At 47.8% G+C, this 22472-nt stretch overlaps 1 protein-coding gene across 4 annotated transcripts in view; it reads right to left on the reverse strand.

The window, feature by feature from the left end:
* CORO1C (coronin 1C) overlaps positions 1–22472 on the reverse strand; it is a 47638-nt gene that overhangs the window by 22566 nt on the left and 2600 nt on the right. The window contains exon 1 of one of the 4 annotated variants that reach the window (XM_056503896.1): positions 16657–16741. The exons of 1 other annotated variant lie outside the window; for it this stretch is intronic. Coding sequence is in view for 1 of the 3 variants with exons in the window: in XM_056503895.1 (XP_056359870.1) it covers positions 21616–21689 (74 nt within the window). In the remaining 2 variants the exon portion in view is untranslated. Of the gene's footprint in view, positions 1–16639; positions 16742–21503; positions 21690–22472 lie in introns of those variants that run through there. 2 more of the 4 variants (XM_056503897.1, XM_056503895.1) reach the window with 2 other exon arrangements.

A 22472-nucleotide genomic window follows, 5' to 3' on the forward strand; every position in this document is an offset into this window, starting at 1 on the left:
GGTCACCCAGAGCAGGTGGATTTGGGATGTCTCCATCCACACCCTCCCTGGGCACTTCCAGTGCTTGGCCACCCTTCCCTCTATGGGAAGAGCTTCTTCCTCACATCAACACAGAATTCCACATTTAGTTTATTTTATGGCCATTGCTCCTCATCCTGTTGTTGGGCACTGCTGGGAAGAGTCTGGCATCCTCCTCTTGGCACCAAAGACCTCAAAGTTCATCCCATTCCACTGCCATGGGCAGGGACATCTCCCACTATCCCAGGTTGTTCCAAGCCCCATCCAACCTGGCCTTGGACACTTCCACCTCTACCTTAAGACCTGCCAAATTCTCAGCCAGCTTTGCTTTTTCCTTTTTTAATAAACTAAAATTTCAAGTTATTTTGCACCCAACCCAACTGCATTTCCAGGGGGCTTTTACAGAATTTGCCAGTTAAGCAATAATTTCCCCACTGTAAATATGTTCCCTGACTGCAGTAAAGGAAGTTCCTTATCCCAAAAGCAGTTTTTAGACAAGTCTCCACATATTTTCAGGGATAAATCTAGTCTTGGATTGAACTTGTTTACTTTCAAGTCAGACAGGGTCCAGAAGATGTAAATAAAAATGCAAGCTCTCAAAATCCGGTGTTCCTGTGAAGTGGTTCCACATGTTCCCTAGCTTCCAGTTCTTTCTTCTAACTCCAAAATCACCCTAAAAAAAAAAAAGTTTCCTAGGCAGAAAGGAGTAATGGAAACAAGTTAATAACTCCAATTAACTTGGTGTGTCTGTAGCATTTCTTGAGAAAAATTATTTTCAAGAATGCTGGAGTTAGAATAGAGGGAAAGGGAATTGGTGTGGAAAATTCCAGCACCTGGGAGAAGACACAGGCACAACACCAAGCTTGGATTAGGGACACAACCTATGGAGCCCTCACATCTGGGAAGGGCTTTTCCCATCATCCCAGACTTTCTCCCTCAGAGAAGAGGGAGCAGAAGAGGAGCCTCCATACTGCATCTTGCTTTTACATATGGGAAAAATATTTCTGTCCCAGTCTCTAGGGATAGCAAAAAAATAAAAAAATAAAAAGGGAAAAAATAAAAATAAGCAGAGTCCACCTCCTATCTGGCCTCCCAGAAGGTCCCCAAGCATGTGGAGAGGCTGGGAAAAACTGCTGAGTCCCTGGAGCTCCTCACTCCAGAGTGAGAGACTGGGAATGTGGTTCTATCCCAAATCCCTGCTCCCAGGCTGGCTGCTGCAAACGTGATGAAAGCTCAGAGGGCTGTCTGTGACTGCTTTGCAGGAAAGCACCGAGCCTTGATGGCTGTTTTGTAGTCTGGGAGGTTAAATAAAAAATTAACAGCGACAAAAAGCGGGATAACTGCAGGGAAGCGCTCATCAGAGCCGGGAAATGCCACGGAATGTGTTTGAAGAGGAGGAAAATGTTCCAATTAACAAAACAGACAGCTCTGCAGTGAAACTCTCCAGTTCTGCAGAGATAAGAGAGGAGAAGCAGAGGATTTGTTTGCCACCAGAGCCTGTTTGGGAACTGGCACTGGTCACTTCTATGGCAGCTCAGCTGCTGGGACAGGGATGTGGAGCCACCAGTGTGCCCAGTCCATGTGGATTTGGGGTCAGTTTTGTGATGGGGATGCCTGTCCCAGCACTGGTGACACAGAGCCAAGGGCTCCACAGTCATTCCCAGCCACACATCAGGTAGGGATTCCCCACAGTACCTCTTCCACACTGCTATTTTAAAAAGGATTAAAGAATGTTTAAGAAAAAGTAGGTTTTAAATGCAAAATTTTGGGAAGAACTGAGGTGTTTGAGATGTCCATGGAAAAGGGCTATATGGAAATAGTTAAAGCTGAACTTAGGCTCCCTCCCTGCTTCCATCAGTGGAATTGTGTAATGCACTTGCTGTCAACTATTTCCCCAAGAGCACAAATCAAAGGCCTGGACACACCCCAGAACACCAGAGTGTGATGGGGATCATAAACCAGGAGCTGCTCTCCAGCCCCAGCCAGCAGGTGAGAGCACTAAATAAAATAATGGAATGGTTTGGGTTGGAAAGGACCTTAAAACTCATCTCATTTCACCCCATGCCATGGGCAGGGACACCTTCCACCTTCCTATCCACTCTGGCTCTGGACACTTCCAGCACGATCCCAGCCTCACCAAATCATGCCCAAAGAAAAAAATTTCAACTCCAGGATGCCCAAATGACAAGAAGTGCTGAAGTCTCAAGGTTCATTTAAGACACATCATAAAAAAAGCAGTTCCACACCCAGTTACTGATTTGTGTCGACTCATTCTGAGCCTTGTCCCACAATTCCATCCCAAGGGCTCCTCCCAGAGCTGGGAGGGCTTGGCTGAACCTCTGAGTCCATGGCCAGGTCTGGCAGCATCACCCCCATCTTCCCACCATTCCAGGTGACCCCAGGATATTGGGAATGTTCTCTGACACCACCAGAACTTGTGCCCAGCTCAGCCCTTTCCCACCTTGCAGCAAATCCTTCTCATCATCCCCCTGCACAACTCATCCAGCAGCAGGGAAAAGGCTCCTGCTTTGTGCACAGTGGATTTCCAGGAGTGTTCATCCCCTGGCAACATTCCCACCCTGCTGTGAATCCAGATTAAAATCAGATTGTTGGGAAGAAGGTAAAGTGAAGGTTTGAACTTGTCGTGCTGAGCCAGCACAGCAAATTGCCTGGAATCGAATCCCACAGAGCCAGGGGTGGGAACGTGGCTGCTCCACTGCTGGGAATTCAGGTGTGATGGTTACAAAGGATTATTTGTATCACTTGGATAATTGTATCTCTTCACTTGATCAATACCAGAACAGCAGGAAAAAATGTTCACTTCAAATATGAGATCTTGGGGATCTGCCACCCCCTCACAAAAGAGAAACTCCCTTTACCCCATGGTGAAATCCTACTGCTTTATTTCTCCCATTTTCACCCTTTGATGCAAAGGGTAATCATTCGGTTTCCTATAAACGACTTTTAAAAAACACAGAGAGTTCAGATGCCTCCAAAAATATCCTTATTTGTTCCAAAGGGATCTGTTGGAACACACCTTCCCTGCCCTCTTCCCCACCTACAACTCATCATCCTTAGCAGGGACTCTCTGATGAACACATGGTGAGCAGCCTCCAAGTGCTCATTTCCATAGCAAAGGGAGTGATTCTTGGCGTTGGATCAGAGCCATTTTGATCTGGCTGCTCTCCAAGCAGAAGGAGGGGGGGAATGTGCTGCCTGTGGTTGGAAGGAGCAGCGATTGCAGCTCTTTCAGCTCACCAGGGAGAGCAGGTGAAAATCCCAACGGGGGGAGTTTGCCTGAGCACCCCAAAAGAGTCCTGGGCCTGACACAGACTGTCCCTAAATAGGAAGGGTGTTCAGTCTCCTCTTTGCTTCTCAATCCTGCAATGCAAAAGATCCCTTCTCCTCTTCCTCCTCATCCATTTCCAAGAAAATCCAGAGCTCAGTTTGGTTGCCACAGGTTCTCTCAGCAGGAGCTCCAGGTTTGGCCAATTCCTGGAATGATTTGGTTTGGTTTGGAAGGAACCTGAAGGGTTCGGTTCCATCCCTTGCCATGGGCAGGGAAACCTCCCAGCCTGGCCTTGGACACCTCCAGGGATCCAGGAGCAGTCACAGCTTCTCTGGGAAACCTGTGCCAGTGCACCAGCACTCTCACAGCCAGGAATTTCTTTTTAAAATCCCATCTGAATCTACCCTTAAGCCATTCCCTGTGTCCTGTCCCTCTCCAGCTCTCCTGGAGCCCCTTAGGGCACTGGAAGGGGCTCTGATCTCTCCCTGCAGCCTTTTTTCCTCTCCAAGTGCCAGAGCAGAAGGGCTCCAGCCCTCAGAGCAGCTCCATGGCCTCCCCTGGACATGCTCTAACAGCTCCATGTCTTTTTTGTGACACTTTTAGGTGAGACACCAACACCTGAGATGATTCACCTTAAGGAAAGGCTGATTCAGCCTCTATCACACTTGAAAAAAGATGACCTGGGCTGTTCAGGGAACTTTGGGAAGCGACTTTGGAAATACCCAAGTGGGTAAGGAAGTGTATCCATGGCTAAGGGGGCTGTGCTGGGGATTTTCTCTTAGGAAGTGAACTTGGAATATGAGTATTAAAAAAAGAAGTTAATTAGATCATTATCTATGCTGTTAAGCCATCTCCATCCACTTGCTAGACAGAATATATTTTTTTTGGGGGGGTGGTAAAGTGCAAATTTAGAGGATTTAAAACCTCCTGACTGGGAGCTGAAAGGCCTTTAAATTTTGCCAGAGTTACAACCCTCAGCAAAATTAAAACAGAAGCTCTGGACACCCTGCAAAGGCCTCCACAATAGAAGTGCTGACAGATCTACGGCTGCTGAGCTCCTGGATCCCTGTGAGCTCGGCCACACACAGCATCTTGGTGGGGACAGAGGAATCAGCCTTCAAAACTCCTATTTATTCCTTTCCTGAGTGACTTCCAGCTGAATTTTACCAAAACTTTGAGTTCATCTGCCAGTTTGTACCCTCTGAACAGCCCAGCCCTTGTGGCAGCTTCTAAAAGGAGCTTGGAAAGGGCTGGATGCCTTGCACAGGGACACTTTTCATTCCACTCCTTTCTGATCTCCCATCACCATGTGTCACAAGAGCTACCATGAGTTTGCCCATTTTCCTGTTTATAAAGGATTTATCTGTCTCAAGAATCCAACAGATGGATTTCTGTGGCTTCGGAGGGTTTGCAGCCTGCTTATGCAAGAGGAAACACATCCTGCTAGGGAACACTTACAGGAAAACCCCCCACTAATGGCAAAATCCTGCTCAGCCCATGTGACTCTGAGCCCTTCTGGAAAGGGAGGCATTGGAATAAAAGGCCAGTTGAAGTCAGACAGCCTGAGGCTACTGTTAAGGGGGGGGGTGAGGAGATACAAATCCAGTGGATAGGGAGAACAGCATTTATAAGAGGTTGGTATTTGGGACTGGAAAGGCTCTTCCTTAAGTGGAAAAAGTCAAGTTGCAGCTGTTGATGTGAATCCCCAAATTCCCAGTCTGAGCCTTGCTGAGGAGCTTTGGGATAAAGATCCAATCTTAATCATTAAAAAATGAGAAGCAGATTAAGAAAAATAAAACTTAAGAGGTCAGTGGTTGGACTTGATGATATTAAAGGTCTTTTCCAACCTCAATAATTCAATGGTTCTATAAACAGTGCACCAGCAGCAATTATGATATTATGGGATGGATTGATGGGGTGCAAGGGTCAGCAGGGACAGGGGATGGTCACATTGGTGAAACTGCAATATGGGATAGCCCAGAGGATTCCCAAGCACCAAGGTCTTCCTCATCAGCAAAACCTCATCAATGCATTCAAATCAGCAAACCAGCTCTCTGGTCAGAGCTGGTTTTATAAAAAAATTCAGGAAGTATGTTATAATCCTAAACCCAAAGCAGGCCATGGATGTTCCATCCTGCCCCTGGCATGGAGAGAACACCCTCTGGGAGCAGGGCTGAGCCACATCTGCAGAGCACTTGGCCATCGCTGAGATAAGCACCAGAGAAAAGCCCAGAAGGAATCTGCTCATTCCCTCCCCTGAGCACTTTGAACATCCTGTGGGAGATAAGGTACAGAGCCACACATGGGAGGGAGGACAGAGGCATTCAGAGGGTTTGAGGCCATTCAAACACCACCATCCCCTCGTGCTCCTCAGGGCAAGGATGGCTCCATCCCAGCCAAGGGGGGACTGAGCCAGCAGCTGCACCCCAGTGAGAAAAGGCACAGAGACCTCCAGGTTATTTCCTAATCTTTCCCTTCTGATATTTCTTCACTCCAGAGCCTTGGTTGTGCAAGCTCTGGGGTTCTCAGTGACCCAGGGCCATGCTCAGTCCAGCTGCACACCTATTCCAGGGAAATCCTGCCACCACTGTCACCAGCAAGGCTGGAGGAAGAATCCCAGAATGGTTAGGGTTGGCAGGGACATAAAGGCTCACCTAATTCCACACCCCCTGCCATGTGCATGGACACCTCCCACTAGCCCAGGCTGCTCCCAGCCCCATCCAACCTGGCCTTGGCCATTTCCAGGGATGCCACAGCTTCTCTGGGCAACCTGGGCCTCACCACCCTCACAGGGAAGAAATTTCTCCTGATATCTCATCTAAACCTACCCTTGTTCAGTTTGAACCCCTTGTCCTGTCACTGAAAACTTCATCTCCCTCTCCAAATACCCACAGAATCAAAGAACTCAGTCTCGTGATACAAAGTCTTGCAAGACTTGGGCAAAGAGGGAAGTGGGCAGACAAAATGTCACATGGCCACAAAAAGTTCAGCTCACCCCACAACTTCACATGAAAGCTCAGCAGAAAAAGGGAACAGCCAACAAATGCCTTGATGCAGTTTCTGTGCTTTTAAACACAATTCTATTCCCTCTGTGTATCCCTTTCCCAATCAATCCATATCCAGTCCATTGCTGACAGAACTGTTGTTTTCAGCTGTTCAGAGTTATTTAAAACAAAGGTGAACACTACTACAGATGGTCACAATTCCAAAACACATCATATTTGTGTGCAGATTATTTTCAGTCTTTGGTTACTTGAGCCTAGGTTGAGCAAGACCCTGCCATCTGATTTCACTTCATTTTAAAGACAAAAAGCTGGAATATGAACTTAATACTGAAATTTCCAGCTGTACTACCACTGGCAAGATTCTATTTTGGGATGGGAACCCAAACCACAAACTACCAGGGAATTTGATTATATCTCAACTGGGGAGCCCAGCACATTCAAAAACATAACACAATCCAAACTTTGAATAAGCTGAAATTTCTGTTCTGGATGAAGCACAAGGTGTTGGCTGCAACCTGTGAAACACTTGATACAACTCTGGATTTCAGAGCTGTAACCTGAAATGACTGTATGAAAACATTTAGAATATGAAGAACTCTTAAGTCAGAAGTGGCTGTGCAGCTCAAATCTCCCAGGATCACCAAGAAGGACTTGTTATATCCTGAGGTGTGTGTTCATATCACATCCCCCCTCTGGGGCTATTTTCACTCCAAGATTTCCAGGGATAAAATTCATCTTCTTGGGGAATCACCTGATTGTGGAAGGTGTCCCTGCCTGTGGCAGGGAGGTGGAATGAGACGGGATTGAAGCTCCCTTCCAAGCCCAACCCTTCTGGGATGATTTTACCACTCCCACACTTTGTCACTGTATCTCCACATCCAGCATTACATCACTGACCATAATTTGCAGTGACAAAAGGACGCTGCAGTTAAAGTCATTACCCTGAACTGAGAGCGTTGTCTGGCTTCATTTAATCTGTGCCATCTACCAGAAAGGCAGAGCAATGAATGCACACAAAAATCATTACACAAAATAATTCAGCAGGAGCCACAGCAGGATGGGGAACCAGCAAAGGGAGACACCAGCAGGAATGGGAGTTCTCCTGCTGCACTGGAGCAGCAGCCTCCAAAAAGTCTCTTTTTTTTGGGTTTGTATCTTTTAGAGCATCCTCTGGCAGCTGGCACTAAAGCTGCCCCACCACACAGGCTGGGCAAAAAAGGGTATTAAAATGAAAACAGGAGAGCAAAGTAGAGATAAAAATAAAGGATTGAAACTCAGGACAAAACCTAAAAAAATATAAAATACAAGGCTAAGAGAACAGGGATTGAATGTTCCAGGTGCTTCAGTGCATTCAAATCCTGGAGCACGGAAGGTGTCCCTGCCCATGGCAGGGGGTGGAATGAGATGAGCTTTATGGTCCTTTCCAAACCAAACCATCCTGGGATTTTGTGATCCCTCCATTTCAGCTTCCCCTTTTGCTGCCAGCAGAGACAGCTGCACAGTGGTTGGACACCACAGAAGCTTTTCACTGGACAAGGAAAGGAAAACCTCCCACACACTCCCACCTCCAACACCACTGTTCCAGCAGCCGACCACAGAAGGCCATGACCTTTCACATGATCCCCTCCAAAAATCCTTCCTTTTCTTTTCCACTGGAATAAACACCAGAGAAGCTTCTTTGCAATGAGACACATGCAACACCCTGGGAGCTGCAGCCAGAAACATCCCAGCAGCCCCAGGGATGCTCCTGACACCCATCTGAGCAGCCCTGGGGCTCCAGACCACACTGTGATCCCAAGGGAAACACAAGCAGGAGCACAGGGCTCTCCCAGGATTCCAGCTAAGGAAAGCCAGTGATAAAATGCTTCTCCCCAGCACTGACCTAGTTCTCTTATCAGAGCTAAGAGGGAAGTAGCAATCTGGTCAGAGCTGCTGCCCCAACCCGCTGGATTCCTCTCTCACTCAAAGGTTACATGCCAGTGTTTTCCAGACCATATTCCTGAGATACATTGGAGGCTTTTCTTTTTTTGTTTTTTGGGCAAAGGTTGGTGGTTACAAACAGAAGAGCTGTTCCTTAGCACAGCTTCATTAAATTCTCACCAAATCACCACCAGATCCCAGGATTCCCAACCAACCAGGCACCTTTTTCTAACAGAGTGCACACAGCAGAAAAATGCTCACTTTTCATCTCTTTTTTCTCCTATAGCTCAAAGCAATCAAATCTTCCTAAATGAAATAATTTTTCCTTAGTTTCTATGTGTGTGATAGAGGAGCTCACCAGTAGCACTAGACCTGACACTCAGCTCATACACAGGATTTATCTGTCCTCTCTGATGGTGGATTTAAGAAGTCAAGCAGACAGCAGCTCCCAGATGCTGGGAGCCTAAAGCACAGAAAGAACAACACCTGCAGGATTTCCCATTCTGCTGGAGTCAAGAAGAGGAGCAGACATGAAGGGAACTCCATTAACATGGTGTTTTCCAAGAACAGTTCCTGGTAAACTCCAGTGGACATTACTGGGAACATTACCCTGCTTATCCTCACTCACTTATTATTCCTTGAAAAATGACCTGAAGATTTAGTCAAAGTAGAAATCCCAGAATGGTTTGGATTGGAAGGGACCTTAAAGTTCATCCAGTTCCTCCCCCTGCCATGGGCAGGGACACCTTCCACCATCCCAGGTTGCTCCAAGCCCTGTCCAACCTGGCCCTGGACACTTCCAGGGATCCAGGGGCAGCCACAGCTTCTCTGGGCACCCTGTGCCAGGGCCTCCCCATCCTCACAGCCAAGAATTCCAGTATTCCATCTAAACCTGCCATTCCCTCCATCCCCTGTCCAAAGTCCCTCTCTAACTCTCCTAGTGCCCTTTTAGGCCCTGGAAGGGGCTCTTAGGTCTCTCTGGAGCCTTTTTTTCTGCAGGTGAACACCTCCAGCTTTCCCAGCCTGGCTCCATGGCAGAGAGGCTCCAACCCAATCCCCAAAGGAATAGACAAGCTGTTTTCTATTCCTCAATTGCAACATCTCTTGGCATCCACAGGAAGAAATTCTAAACATTAAAGGTGTTTTAAGAGATAAACAGTCTCACAGATAAAAGGTTGCAGCACCATCAGGGAACCAAGACCTGCATAACCTTCTGCTCCAAACACCAAATTGACTGGGACACAAATTCCTCCCAACTCCAGAATAAGGCAAAAACAACAGATCAGCACAACCAAGGCTCCCAAAGAGCCTGGCCAAGAGTGAGTCAGAGTGACCAAGAGAGGAGCAGTGTTCTCCACATGACCCTGGCCTGACCACAGTGGCTCCAAGCTCTGCTGGACCCAGACCTGGCTGGAGCTGCCTTGGGGAATGTGACCCAGGAGCAGCAGGGTGAGTGCAATGGCAGCTCCTCATGGATTAACAGCACAGCCACACATCTGCTGGAACAGCAAACAGCTGGAGTCCTGCAGAACATCTCAGGTAGACTGGAGGTACAGCACAGAGCAGCGTGGTCCATCACATTGGAATTCTGAGTGGACACACTCTGCTCCAAAAAGTGACAATGAGCTTGGCTGGCACATCCTGAGCAACACCTCCTTCCACTTCTCAACAACACCCACCCAACAGGTGAGGCCCCCACACTGAGCTGCTTTTAATGTTCTCAAAATAACCTAAACAACAGTGGATTGTCAAAGATAAGACAACATCCTCACCCCAGGACGTGGGAGGTTTGGGCCAGACAACACCAACATCTCGGATTTTAATGCAGTACAAACAAGCTGCAAAATGAATCTCAGTGCTCCCAGTTGGAACTGGCCTGTGTTTCTCCACATTTCCATTTGCTGTCCTGCCAGCTCTTCTGGCCAAGCAGCCTATAATTCCAAGAGCACCATTGTCATTCCGTCCTGTTTCCCTAACGTGCAATTTGAAATCAGGGCTGGGGGAGGGAGGACGGGGCTGGAGGAGGCTGGAACTCAAATCCAGAGAGTTCAATCTGCTAACTTGATTTTAAATCCCTGTCTCATGGTGCCAATTACAGCCCCCCAAACATCTGTTTTAGCAGAAGCTTCCAAGTTCAAACACATTTCCTCTGTCCTACAGATGTTCTTTGTCACTGACCTGTCCTGGGATGACAGTGAGGGGGCACAACCTGGTGTCAAACCATGAGGATGACACAAAGCAACTTTCTCACTTCTCTGGGCAGGCAAGAAACCAAAAATTAACTTAGGGAAGTAGATTTAGTCTGTTAAGGAGCTTTAACAAACACTCTAGGCTGTGAAGACAGACTTCAGATCCAAGGAAAAACATCTTCCTGTGTCCTTGACACCTCTGAGCTTCCCTGAGAGGAAGAATCACACCCACCCCAACACTGGGCAAAGGCTGATTCCTTGGGGAATTCTTGGACCTTCAGCTGGCTGCTCTCAGCTGGAGAACTGGTTTCCAGTGAAGAATTACAGCCTGTGCCTTGATGACCTTTAAGCTTTACTTACCTGTTGGCTTGACAGTCACGTTGCTGCACGTGCAACCCACACTTCCAGTCCTTTGGGAATCCCTGTGGCATTTCCAGCAGCCCAGCCAAAACAACAGAATTACACCCAGATAAGCCCAGCTGGTTTTTATGGGAGCTTTCAGGGTACTTAAGAATTCACTGAGTAGAGCAGAAGATGGATATGGCAAAGCAGGGATATGAAGAACAAAAAGATAACCTTTACCCTCAAAGAAACATCAGGGAGCCAAGGGAAGAAGGGAGAGATAACCCCAGGGTAGCCTGACCCCAACCAGGAGCACTCACCTTTAACAGCAGCACCTTAAAACACCACACAGAACAAATTGGTCCAGAAAGGAGCAATTTTCCTGGCAGTGGTCAGGATGCTGGAAGCACAGCAACACTGAGCTAGAGGAGTTTTGTGCCCACCCTTCAGGCTGTGCTAAAGCAGAATATATTGCAGAGGAATGTCTGGCAACTTGTGCTTGCCTAAGCTGGCTCAGGATTCTCTCCTGCCTTGCAAATTGATCTCAGCAGATCCAAAAATTCAAATAAACCTTAAAAAGTATCACTGAAAACTTTATAAAAATGCAATACACCTCCTGTTCTGAATGAGACAGCTTTGGGTCTCCAGCCTCCAAGATATGGTATCCTTAAATTAAGTATTGCAGAAGGGAATGAAGTAAGAAATTAAAAGTGTAACAATGGTAATTTATCTACATGTACACATCAGGCAAATACCTGAATCATGTGTAAAACAACAACTCCATTGAGTAGTATATGCTACAAGTAGTAAATGCTAGAAATATTCCCAGCCTAGTACCTGCCAGACCCTGAGTAAAACCTCATGTGTCACCTCACATTCCCAGCCTGGAAAGAAGGATACCAATCTGTTTCACACAGGTATGATGGAAAATGCCAAGGAAATGCCAAGCACACACCCTGAGTCAGCTGGGGGATCCAGATTCCAGCAGGAAACAACAAACCATGAAGGCTTTTTAAGTATTTAAAGTGAAAAGGGGAGAAAAAAAGCAACTCCAGGAGTTAATTCCAGCCCTGAGCAGGTGCCTGAGCATTGAGCCTTTGCTGATGACAATCTTCCCTATCAAGCCATCATCTGCCCAGCATGGCCAGTTTGCCCAGTTCCCAAGGGACATGCTGCTTACTATGGATTGAATTTGTTGCTGCCTGCTAATCCCTGGAGCTGCTAATTACACCCATTATCATTTGTCCAGCTTCCAGACCTGGCACGCTGCAGGATGTCAAGTCCCTGTCAGGTTTACCCTTAAAGCTCATCCCATTCCACCCCCTGCCATGGGCAGGGACATTTTCCACTATCCCAGGGTGCTCCAAGCCCCATCCATCCTGGCCTTGGACACTTCCAGGGATGGGGAAACCACAGCTTCTCTGGGCATCTTGTGCCAGGGCTTTGCCACCCTCACAGGGAAGAAATTCTTTCTTAAATCTAAGTCCAAATTCCCCTCTTTCAGTTTGGGTCCATTGTTCCTTGTCCTGTCAAAAGAGTTCCTGATGAAGGAATGCTCAGGAATGGGACACTGCAAAATGAGCTGCTTTAACACTGCAGATTTTTATGTTTATTTGGGAGAAACAATGGATTTTCAAGGACTCCTGAACATGGTCTCTATGGCAACTCTATGCAGAACCAGGGGGAGGAAGGGGAAGTTCCCCTATTTCCAAATATTCAGAATTGAGTGATTTCAAGTCCATTTCCCAGGAATTACTTAAACCAGGAACTGCAGGTGCAATGCACTGCCCAGGTTCACACAGGGATGCAAACAAGGAGTAGTTTCAGGCACACCATTCCTATGGAGTTTTAGGAAATCCTGCTCAGACACATCTGCTAAAAATGCAGAAATGGCTGCCTGAATATTCAGCTCAGAAGAATTATTACCTATGTGTTTGTTCCTACATAAATGGAAGCCAAAATCTGGAAAACCACAGGGAAACCCTGGTCCTTCCTAAGGGGAACACTTGGCCTCAAGCAAAGCTCAGCAGCACTCCATGGAGAGCTGTGAGCTCATCTCAGCATCAGGCTGAGCCTTAATCACTTTAAGTCAGATCCCACCACTGGTTAATTTCCATTGCTCTTCCAAATTCAATTATTAAGAAAGGAAAACAAGACAAACCTAATTATGCTGGGCTGAGAGGCCCAGCTCAATGTCAGAGTCACTGCAACTTCTCCCACCAAGAGCCATCAAACGTCATCACAGGCTCAGCAAAGAGCAGATCAGAGACCACTTATTGTTATCACCAACAAAACATGGACTGAGACAAAGCCAGTGGTGTTGAAGAAACAAAGTGGTCATGCTGGAGAAATTGTTCTTTCCCTAGTGCAGCTGATTCTGCCTTGATTCTCCCTGTAAGTCACCAGCACAGAGAAAAGGCCACATTTAGTCACTTCCAGACCAAGGAGATCTCTTCTATCCACCATGGGCACATCAGCAGCCTTCAAAAACCACAGGTTTTCCCCTCTGCAGGCAGCAGCAAATGCCATTTTCAATATTTCTCTGTCAAAAGTTCCTGACCTACAGAGCAGGATTTTAAAGTTTTCAGGATGTTCCATCACAAAACCCTCTTCCACTTGAGGAGCACTTTGTGTCTCCTTAGGAAGGTGTCTGCTCCAAGGGATTCCCCCTGTCTTATTGGCAACAGGAATTTCATGGGAGGGGGGAAAAATAAAATTATCCACTTGCCCCATGGCCACCTTCTACTTTCCAGCTACATCATTATCTCCAGCCATTAATCCTGATTTGATTTATATTCCCTACACAACCCCACAAACACAACTAATGGCTGGTGATACAACTAATATTCCATTAGGATCCTCTCCAGACAATTTTTTCCTCCAAGGACAAGCCCTGCCAAGCTGCCAGTGGAACCTGGGAGCAGCTGAGCATTTTTGTGTCACGCTGGTATTTCACATGCCTATGTGTGGTTTGAGATGAGAAAAGCCACAAAAAGTCATGTACTAAACAATTATAACCTCAAAAAGAAACAAAAAGTCCATTTCTTTGCATGGTTACTCACAGGAGGGAAAGCAGAACAAAGCAATCCTATTAACAGATAAAAAGAAAGGGCCCAGTAAACAATTCCCAACCATAGTGGTGGAGCCAACACATCCAGAAAAATGGAATTTCACTGCTGCTTTCCTGAGTCACTCAGCTAAAACCATTTTATGCTTCATTTTAACTTGGTGTTCACCACCACCTACAACTGTGCAGAATGTGACAAAACTCAGCAGCTCCCATCCTGTCAACCCCAAGCCACCAGCAGCCTGACTCTTCACACAAGGCTCCAGGAGCTGCCTAAACTGAAGCTCTAAGCAGTTTCTAATCATACCAATTTCAGAGTTACCCACCAGAATACACCAGCCCAAAAATATTAAATGGGGGAGACTACAGGGAGCCAGCTAGAAGAGAGCACAATCATTTAATTCTTGTTCCTATGCCCTGCAAAGGCTTAAACTGGGGCACTTCAATTCCTCGGTGAGTTTCTGTTCCAACACATCCTCAGAGAATGGCTGAGATTATCACAAATGCCTCAGTAAAACAAAATCAAAACAAACAAACCCAGACTTTAAAAGTCAAGTGAAAATGTGCCTGTGAGCTTGCCCAAGAGGACATTCCTGGCCCTGGGAGTGGTGCACTGATGACCTCACCGAGCTGCAAACTCAGGCCAGGAAGTGTTTTGCTCGTGTCTTCAGAAAAGGAAGTTGGCATCCCAGGGATATTCCTCAGAATCGATCACCAAATGACAGCCAGGACCATAAATTCCCTCCCCATCACAACACAACATTTTGGTTTAATGAGCTGTTTTATGAAGCTGTTAAAGTCCAGCTCTGGACGTGGCCACCACGATGTCACCGAGGGCAGAGCTGTGCTGCATGACCCAGGGAAAAGCTGATATTTCCCCCTTCTGCACATTCCTCCTCATTGCCATTAAACTGAATCCCTGCCTTTTGCTTGGAGTGAATCCCAGAAGTGACAGATGCAATAAGCATGAAGATTTCACTTGAAAAAATCCAATGATGTTTGAAAAGACAGCTCGGGAGAAGACAGAGCAATGCCAACAGAGAACACAAATGCTGATTAAAGCAATCTGGATAAAAGGCTACAAGTGACCATTGAAAAATCACTATTATGAAGTGCTGTAATGAAACAAACACTGAGCAAATGCTGCCTGATGTGTCCCTGAGTGTGTCAGGTCTTACTGGGGCTACTGAAAACCCAGAACAACACATATACCCAAAATAAACAGGCATTGCCACAAAAGTATTTGATCTTCTACCTTTGTGTACACAGTCCTTAGCAAACACCACTATTAGCTGCAATAAAACCTTCCTGCAAGCACACAGCCATCTGGATTTTTCAACCCCCTTGAGCAGAAAAGATGATTCAATGCTCGTTATTCAAATGAAAATGGAATAAACCCTCTCCTGCCTCCCGCACACGACACCCGCTGCTTTCCCCACATCCAAACACGCTTCTCCCAGGACACGCTGTGCCAGTTCACACCATTTTCCCACACTCCAGAGCTTCCCTCGTGCCTGCCACGGAGGCACACAGAGGGAGAGGATGGTGCCAGGTAATTTAGGAACAGCCTGGCCTAAAATTAAAACAAAATCAGGAAATTCGGCAGCGAACTGAAAAATCAACTGCAGCCTGCCGAGTTCAGAACATCCCTCTCTGATTTTGCCACCGTCCTTGGTCTGGCTCCCAGTAATCCCCACGCACATCTGCACGAACAGACGTGCTCAGACCAACTCCAGCTGCTAAAAAAAACCCCAACCCTAACGCATATCACTTATCTTCAACAATAAAACTGCTTCCATCGGGTTTACTTTTGTTTCCTGGCAGCTTTCGCTGCCTTTTATTTATTTTTTTCATTTTTCAGACCTGTCTCTTGTGCAGTCAGGCAGTTACAGCATCACAATGTCCTACAGCTGAACCTCTGTGTGGGCACACATCTGTCCATATGTCCAAGACCTTCCTTCGTGCTGTTAATGGAATCGGTGAGAATTTAATAAAGCACAGGTATGGACTAACCTTTAAATTCCAGTCTTTAGCATATCACTGTTAAACAATGTGGCTTCCTGCATAGGGAAAACAAAGCCCAGGGACATCTGCCCACGGTGAAGGGATGGGATGAGATGGTCCTTAAGGTTCTTTCCAACCCAAACCATTCTGGGATCCCCTGGTGATTCCATGACATGTCACACAGCCCAGGATTCCACACATCTCCTGCATAGCCTCGAAAGAGCCCCTAATAACGGCGTGACAAGGACCTGCCCTACAGGAGCCTCCAGAAAATAAACCCAAATTAAACCCCCATCAGGGCGCTCATCTTTTGTCCTCTGCCATGGTGCACGGCGGGGACGGGCGCTCCGGGGGCGGCACACATCGCCGGGAGGAAAAGAAGGAAGAATAAAAAAAAAAAAAAAAAAAAAAAAAAAGCCGAAAAGAAAACGTGCCGAACAAAAGCCCCCCAGCGCTGTCCCCGCCGCGGCATCAGGTGCGCGGCGGGAGCGCCCGGCGCTGCCGCCCCGCCCCGGGCTTGCCCTGCCCGGCGGCCCCGGCCGGATGCGGATGCGGCGGCGACCCCGCGCCGCTGCCTAATAAGGAGGGAGCGGGGAGCGGCCGGGGCCGAGGCGGTGCGGGCAGGGCGCTGCCGCCGCGGGCCCCGCGCTGACAGCGGCCGCCGCCTCACGGAGGGCTCGGCGGCTCCGCGCGGGAAGGGCCCGCCCGGCCGGACCCCCGCCCTGCCCGGCGCCCTCCCGCGGGCACCGCGCCTCCCGCCCAGCCGCGTCCCCGCTGCTCTGCAGTTCTCTCCTCTCGCCCTCACCGCCCCCAGAGCCGCACCGCGATCCCGAGCCGCCTCCCGCGTCCGCTCCTCAGCCCGGCGGAGCCGCCGCCTCCGCCTCCTCCTCCGCCCGCCGCCGCCGCCCGACTGAGAGCCGCGGGGTGGGGCGGGGCAGCGCGGCTGCGGGACCCGCCCCCACAGGGACCACGCCCACTAAGGACACGCCCCATCATCTCAGGGACCGCCCGCTCCCGCCTCAACCCATGGGGCGGAGCTAAATGATGATTGACAGCTCAGTCAGCCAATGGCTGTGTAGAGCTCACCACAACGCGCGGTCGCGCGCTCTCGGGCCCCGCCCCTCCGCCTCAGCGGCGGGTAGGAGGCGGGAGGTCATGAGGGAGCTGAGGGGGTGATGGTGTCGGCCCTGAGGGACCGGTCGTGTCCTCCCTTTGGGTCAGTCCTGTCTGCTCCGAGGGACCGGTCATGTCGTCCCTGGGGATCAGTCATCTCATGCCTGTAGAATCAGCCGTGTCTGCCTTGATGGATCGATCGTCTCATCCCTAGAGGACAGATTGTGTCCTCCCTCAGGGACTGATCATGTCCTCCCTGAGGAACCGGTCATGTCCTCCCTGAGGGACCGATCATGTCCTCCCTGAGGGATTGATCACATCTTCCCTGAGGGATTGATCACATCTTCCCTGAAGGATTGATCACGTCTTCCCTGAGGGATTGGTCATGTCCTCCCTGAGGAACTCATCGCATCCTCCCTGAGGGATCGGCCGTGTCTGCCCTGAGGGGTGACATGAGCCTGCTGTCCTCAGAGGCAGCGCGGAGGAGAACCAGCAGCTCCACAAGAAAACAACCGCGTCACCTCACGCTGTCACACCGAATCACAGTGGCTGTGGTGAAAAAAGGACGGTGACAAAAGCCCCTGCTACAGACTGCAGAGCTCAACCCCAGCTAAGAACAACACTTCATCGAGACGCCCAGGGCAGGGGCTCTCCGCATCACTCGTGGTAAAGAAAATTCGCGGGGCTGGGCTCGGAGGTGTAAGGTTTGTATCCGCGCTGTTCTGCCGGGCCAGGCGAGCACTTTGCACACACACCTGGCTGCTCGCAGGTGACACCGCCACACTCGGGGCCACTGCGGCCTCAGGGAGCCCGAGGGGCGGGCGAACAACACCCACAGCCCTCAGTGTTACCATACATGGCCAAAACCAAAGCTCCTCGAGCTTCCTCATCTGTTTGGGCAGACGTTTGCACGTTCATTTGCATGTGGTTTGATGCTTAAGGAGGGGGGTGATGCTTCAGGGGAGCATCACCTCGCTAATTCCTTTCCTAATCCTTCTGAATTTGGAGGAATATGTGTCGTGATGAGCTGAGCTGAGAGCCCTCCTCTTCCCCCACGGAGCTGTGACAGGACCATGAATTACCCGCTGTGAGCGATAGCTGGTGTTAAAACCCACGGAAAACCTCGGGGAGATACATTTGTCCTGCTCTGACCGTCCCAGCTGATGGAAACATCAGTAGCTACAGATTAAACAAATGTTATCCTGCATTTATTAACCTTTGACACTTAAATGTAACCGCTGATCCAACAAGCAGGAAAGCCTCTCTTACCTGCTGAGCAACACCTTGATAAAAAATGATAAACGCAGAGATTAGGGTGGCAAGGCTGCACCCTTGCCCATGACAACAATTACCCTGAAATTAATCAACAGATTCTTTCTGAAAACCAGCCCAGCACAATTACACCACCCTGCTGCCTCAAACAATCCCATTAAAGCAAAAAGAGAAGAAAATGAAAGCAGCCTTGGAGCAAAGCTGCAGGTAACCCAGAGTTTAGGGAGTTCAGGTCGTGATTCACATTTTCCACATACATATGTGACGTGTTGAAGGTCACAGAATGAGTCAGTGATAGAGCTGAGAGTCCTGCCTGCCCATCCTTAATTAATTAAAAGGCTCAAACCTGTGGGGAGGGGTTAAATTTTATAAAACTGGTGATTTTAATCATGTACCAAGCAATGCTTTAGCCTGGACTGGAAGACAAGCATGAAGGCAGCAGCACCCAGTGCTTCCCAACAGCTCAGAACCCAGGAAGATTTTTGGCCTCCAACTGAAAAGAAAGTGACACACAGAGGTCACAAAGTGAAATTTGTCTTTAGAAATCTGATTGAAGCCTAATCCTCTCAAGAGCTGCCTTGGGAAGGGTGGATCCTGCAGAGATAGAAATTCCTTGCTTGACACAGTGCTGGAAGAGTCGCTAAGGATGGAGTCAGGTGGAAATAATACCTGTGGAATTTTTACCAGAGCTTCCTAAAACAGCTGGAGGGAAACACTCCAAAGAACACCCAGATCCTGTCTGGGATTAACAAGCTGTTTAGGTCACAAGGTGATGAAGAAATTACAGGAATTTTAGGCTGAATTCTCCAACAAACAGAAGAAACAGCTCAGGTTTTACATGTGCTCTTTGGTTCTGCTGTAACCACTAATTTTCATCACTTCAAATGAGTAAAACCATCCTAACAAACAATTTAAATGTTATGCACGGTGCTGCAAGCCAAACAACTTGTCAAAATATGCCACAAATCTTAATTTTTCTAAAGGAAAAAACACAAAATCCTTACAGCTACAAGGAGAAACACACCAAAGTTTGCCCCATTTTACCAAGCACCTGATTAGCACATTTTGCAGAAAACCAGGATTTATTAAAAAACCCACTTTTAGCCATCTCACATATTTCCCCCTCAGCTACATCACTGCAGGATTGCTGCAAACTATCTCACAGCCTTTATAGGGAAACAGCACCGTGGCTACAGACTCCACCTCTGAAACTTATGTCAGCTGCTAAATTTAGCCTCCTGCAAATATGCATCAATTCCATCCCTGCAATAAATCCCCCTGCTTTGCTCCTGGGATGAGCCTGATGTGCTTCCCAAGGACCACACTGGGTGTGTCCCACAGCCTTCCCCACCAAGGCCACATTTATAGTTAGAGGTGGTAAAGAAACACCTGAGGCACCTTTTTTTAGGAGAAATTTTGATTAATTTCTTCAGTTTGCTGTCTCTGAGCCATCCCAAAGGAGTGACAAACCCCATTTTAGGAACCAGTAAGGTCACTGGAGGGATGAATTTGTCTCAAACATTTTGTTTTGCTGAAATCCTCATTGCTAAACATATTCTGAAAGGAGAGAAATGGCTTAGGGAGGGTTTAGAGAGATCAGCTATTTAAAGTTCTGTTATTTTGCAGCTTAATTTCTAAATCAAGCAAAATATACCAGACAGGACAGTCTTGAACCCTGAGTTTGCAGGTATCTGAATTATTAAGCTCTTCAAGGACTTTTATGTCCCTATTTATCTATTTACTTCCTGAAGCCTTTTGATTTATTATTATTATTACTATTATATTTACTTTTTTGTAATATTTATTTACCAGGAAGTGCTAGGTTCTCCCACATGAAATTTGAATATTCTTATATTTCTCCTTCTATGCTTCCATAATTTAGGGGTCCCACCAAAGCCAGGCCCAGCAGCATTGGGAAGAGCTGCTCCTGTTGAAATCAGGAATGTGATCTTATCTTTCACTTAACATTATTGGAATTTAGTGATTTTTAGTGCAGGGAAATGTTCCCTGCCCATAGCAGGGGTTTGGAATAAGATGGTTTTTAAAGTCTCTTCCAACCTAAACCATTCTGGGATTCTCTGAAATCTGAACTGATTGCAGTGACAATCCCTCCCCACTCCACTTTCTCTGTGTGGGATTAGATTTACTCTCAACATTAATTTATTTTTCTGCCTTGATTCCTCCATGTCCATGGGCACAGAGAGAGTCCCAGGGGCAGGTTTATAAAACTACTCCCAGTCCTGGTTTTTAAGAGACATTTCCATGGTCATCAACTGTTGAGCAGCTGCCAAGATGAAATTGTTCTCAGAGCCACCACGTTAAGGGCTCTGGATAATGGGAAATCGATTCTGTCTCTGGCTGGCTCTGCCCAGGGAAGTGTTCCCCAGCCCCTGCAAAGGAGAGACAGGGAGAGCAAAATCCCTTTGGACTGGCCTTGTTCATTCCTTGATCAGAAAGGGGAGCTGTAGAATTAGGGAATGGAGATGAGGAGAGCAAAATGTTCCATCAGATGCTTTGGAACAACAGCCAGGAAGGGAGAAGTGTCTGAGAGTGGCAGCAAGGAAAGAGGGAAACGTGGATGAAAAGCAGGGTTGGGAGCCAGCACCCCTGAGCTTTATTCCCAGCTCTGTGTGATGTGGAACCATCACTGTGCTACCTGCACACCCCAGAACTGGGGTCATTCACAACCCCCCTCCCCAAAGGGCAATAAAATCCACTGTGGTGAGTGAGGGCCTGTGCTGCTTGGAAGGGCTGGAAGATGCTGGAGATGGATAAGGAATGAGTGAACATTAGGCCAGGATGTGCATTAATAATTGATGTATAGTTATTAATGATTTACAATAGATTTCATCCAGCACATCTATTACTGCATCTCCCCACTCTCACACCTTTTGTGCAGCAATATCAGTGTCAGACACATCCCTCCCAACTCAGCTGGAAGAAAGGCATCCAAAAATGAGCTTTTACAGCAAAAACAAACCTCTAATTTCAAGCTAATCTATTTCCTCGTGTATTTTCCCCCATCATTACACAGGATTGTGAAATATATTTTCATTTCTTTTCTATTTCTGCAGTGAAGGGGAGGTAGGTCCCAATACCTAATTAAAATGTTGGGCCACCAAATAAACCCAAAGCAATTGCTTGCAACAGATGGGATTTCCTTTGTTGCTGCCTTCGGATGATTAACGAGGAGGAGAGAGACAAGAAAGCAGAACTGAAAGAAAGAAAAAAAAAAAAAAGGAAAAAGAAAAAGCAAGCTGTATTTTATTTACAACACAAATATCCTGGGATTGACAATTCCTAGCATCCTGGACAGCAGGAAAAAATCAGGCAGGCAGGGAAGGAGCCAGGGCTGGGTGCTGGGGTTCCTGGGCACTGATCACAGAGCCTCACTATTCAAGCACTTTGGAATTCTTTTGCCATCTTCTGTTTCTCTCCCTGCTGTCTAGGATCAGGATGGACCAAAGGTGCTGGAAAAATCAGAGGTATAAGAAAGGAAACACGTGAGGGTAAATCCAGGTGAGGTGTCTGTCTTTGAGATTTGGGAAGACCACTGTTTAACCCAGCTTGAAAACCCCAACAGACTGTCACGGATAGAGCAAAATGGGAAATGCTCCTGCTCTTCTTCCTGCTCTGATGCAAGGTGTCCCTTGCAGGGGGTGGAACAAGATGGGCTTTGAGGTCCCTCCCAACCCAAACCATTCCATGAGTCTGTGACTTTTTTATTGCAACATTTCCACCCTTCAGCATTGGAATATTGTCTCAACCATCCCTCCCTGTTTCTTCTGGAGAACAAGGAGGTAAAAATGTGTCAGGAGGGATTGTGCTGCAGCTGGAATTGCCTTGGGGAGGAGCTGATTCCTGGTATCCCTTCTCACCCCTCCTTTCAGACCTGTTGCATCCACCTGCTCCTTCCACCGGGGGAAGGATGAGCTGATCCAACACCCCAGTGCTGCTGTGGCTGAGGGGAAAACGCTGCAGCTCAGCTGTACCAGGAGCGTGGAGAGCTCCGTGCTCTGAGCCTGGCACTGCCTGCAGTGACAAATATCTCCCTCCTCTATTTCTTTACATCGTGCAGCATGTCCTCAGCTGCTTCCTGAGAGCACAGGGGCTGCTTGTCATCCCTGCAGGGATTTTGTCATCCCTGACACGCACAAACTGCGGCACGTTCACGCTCCGACTCTGTCGCGACAGTAACCGATCACACCTATTTTTTAAGCAGGCTCAGTTCAAAGCCACCACAGATTTCCTGT

The sequence above is a fragment of the Oenanthe melanoleuca genome, chromosome 15 (assembly GCF_029582105.1).
Source record: "Oenanthe melanoleuca isolate GR-GAL-2019-014 chromosome 15, OMel1.0, whole genome shotgun sequence".
NCBI classification, from domain to species: Eukaryota; Metazoa; Chordata; class Aves; order Passeriformes; family Muscicapidae; genus Oenanthe; species Oenanthe melanoleuca.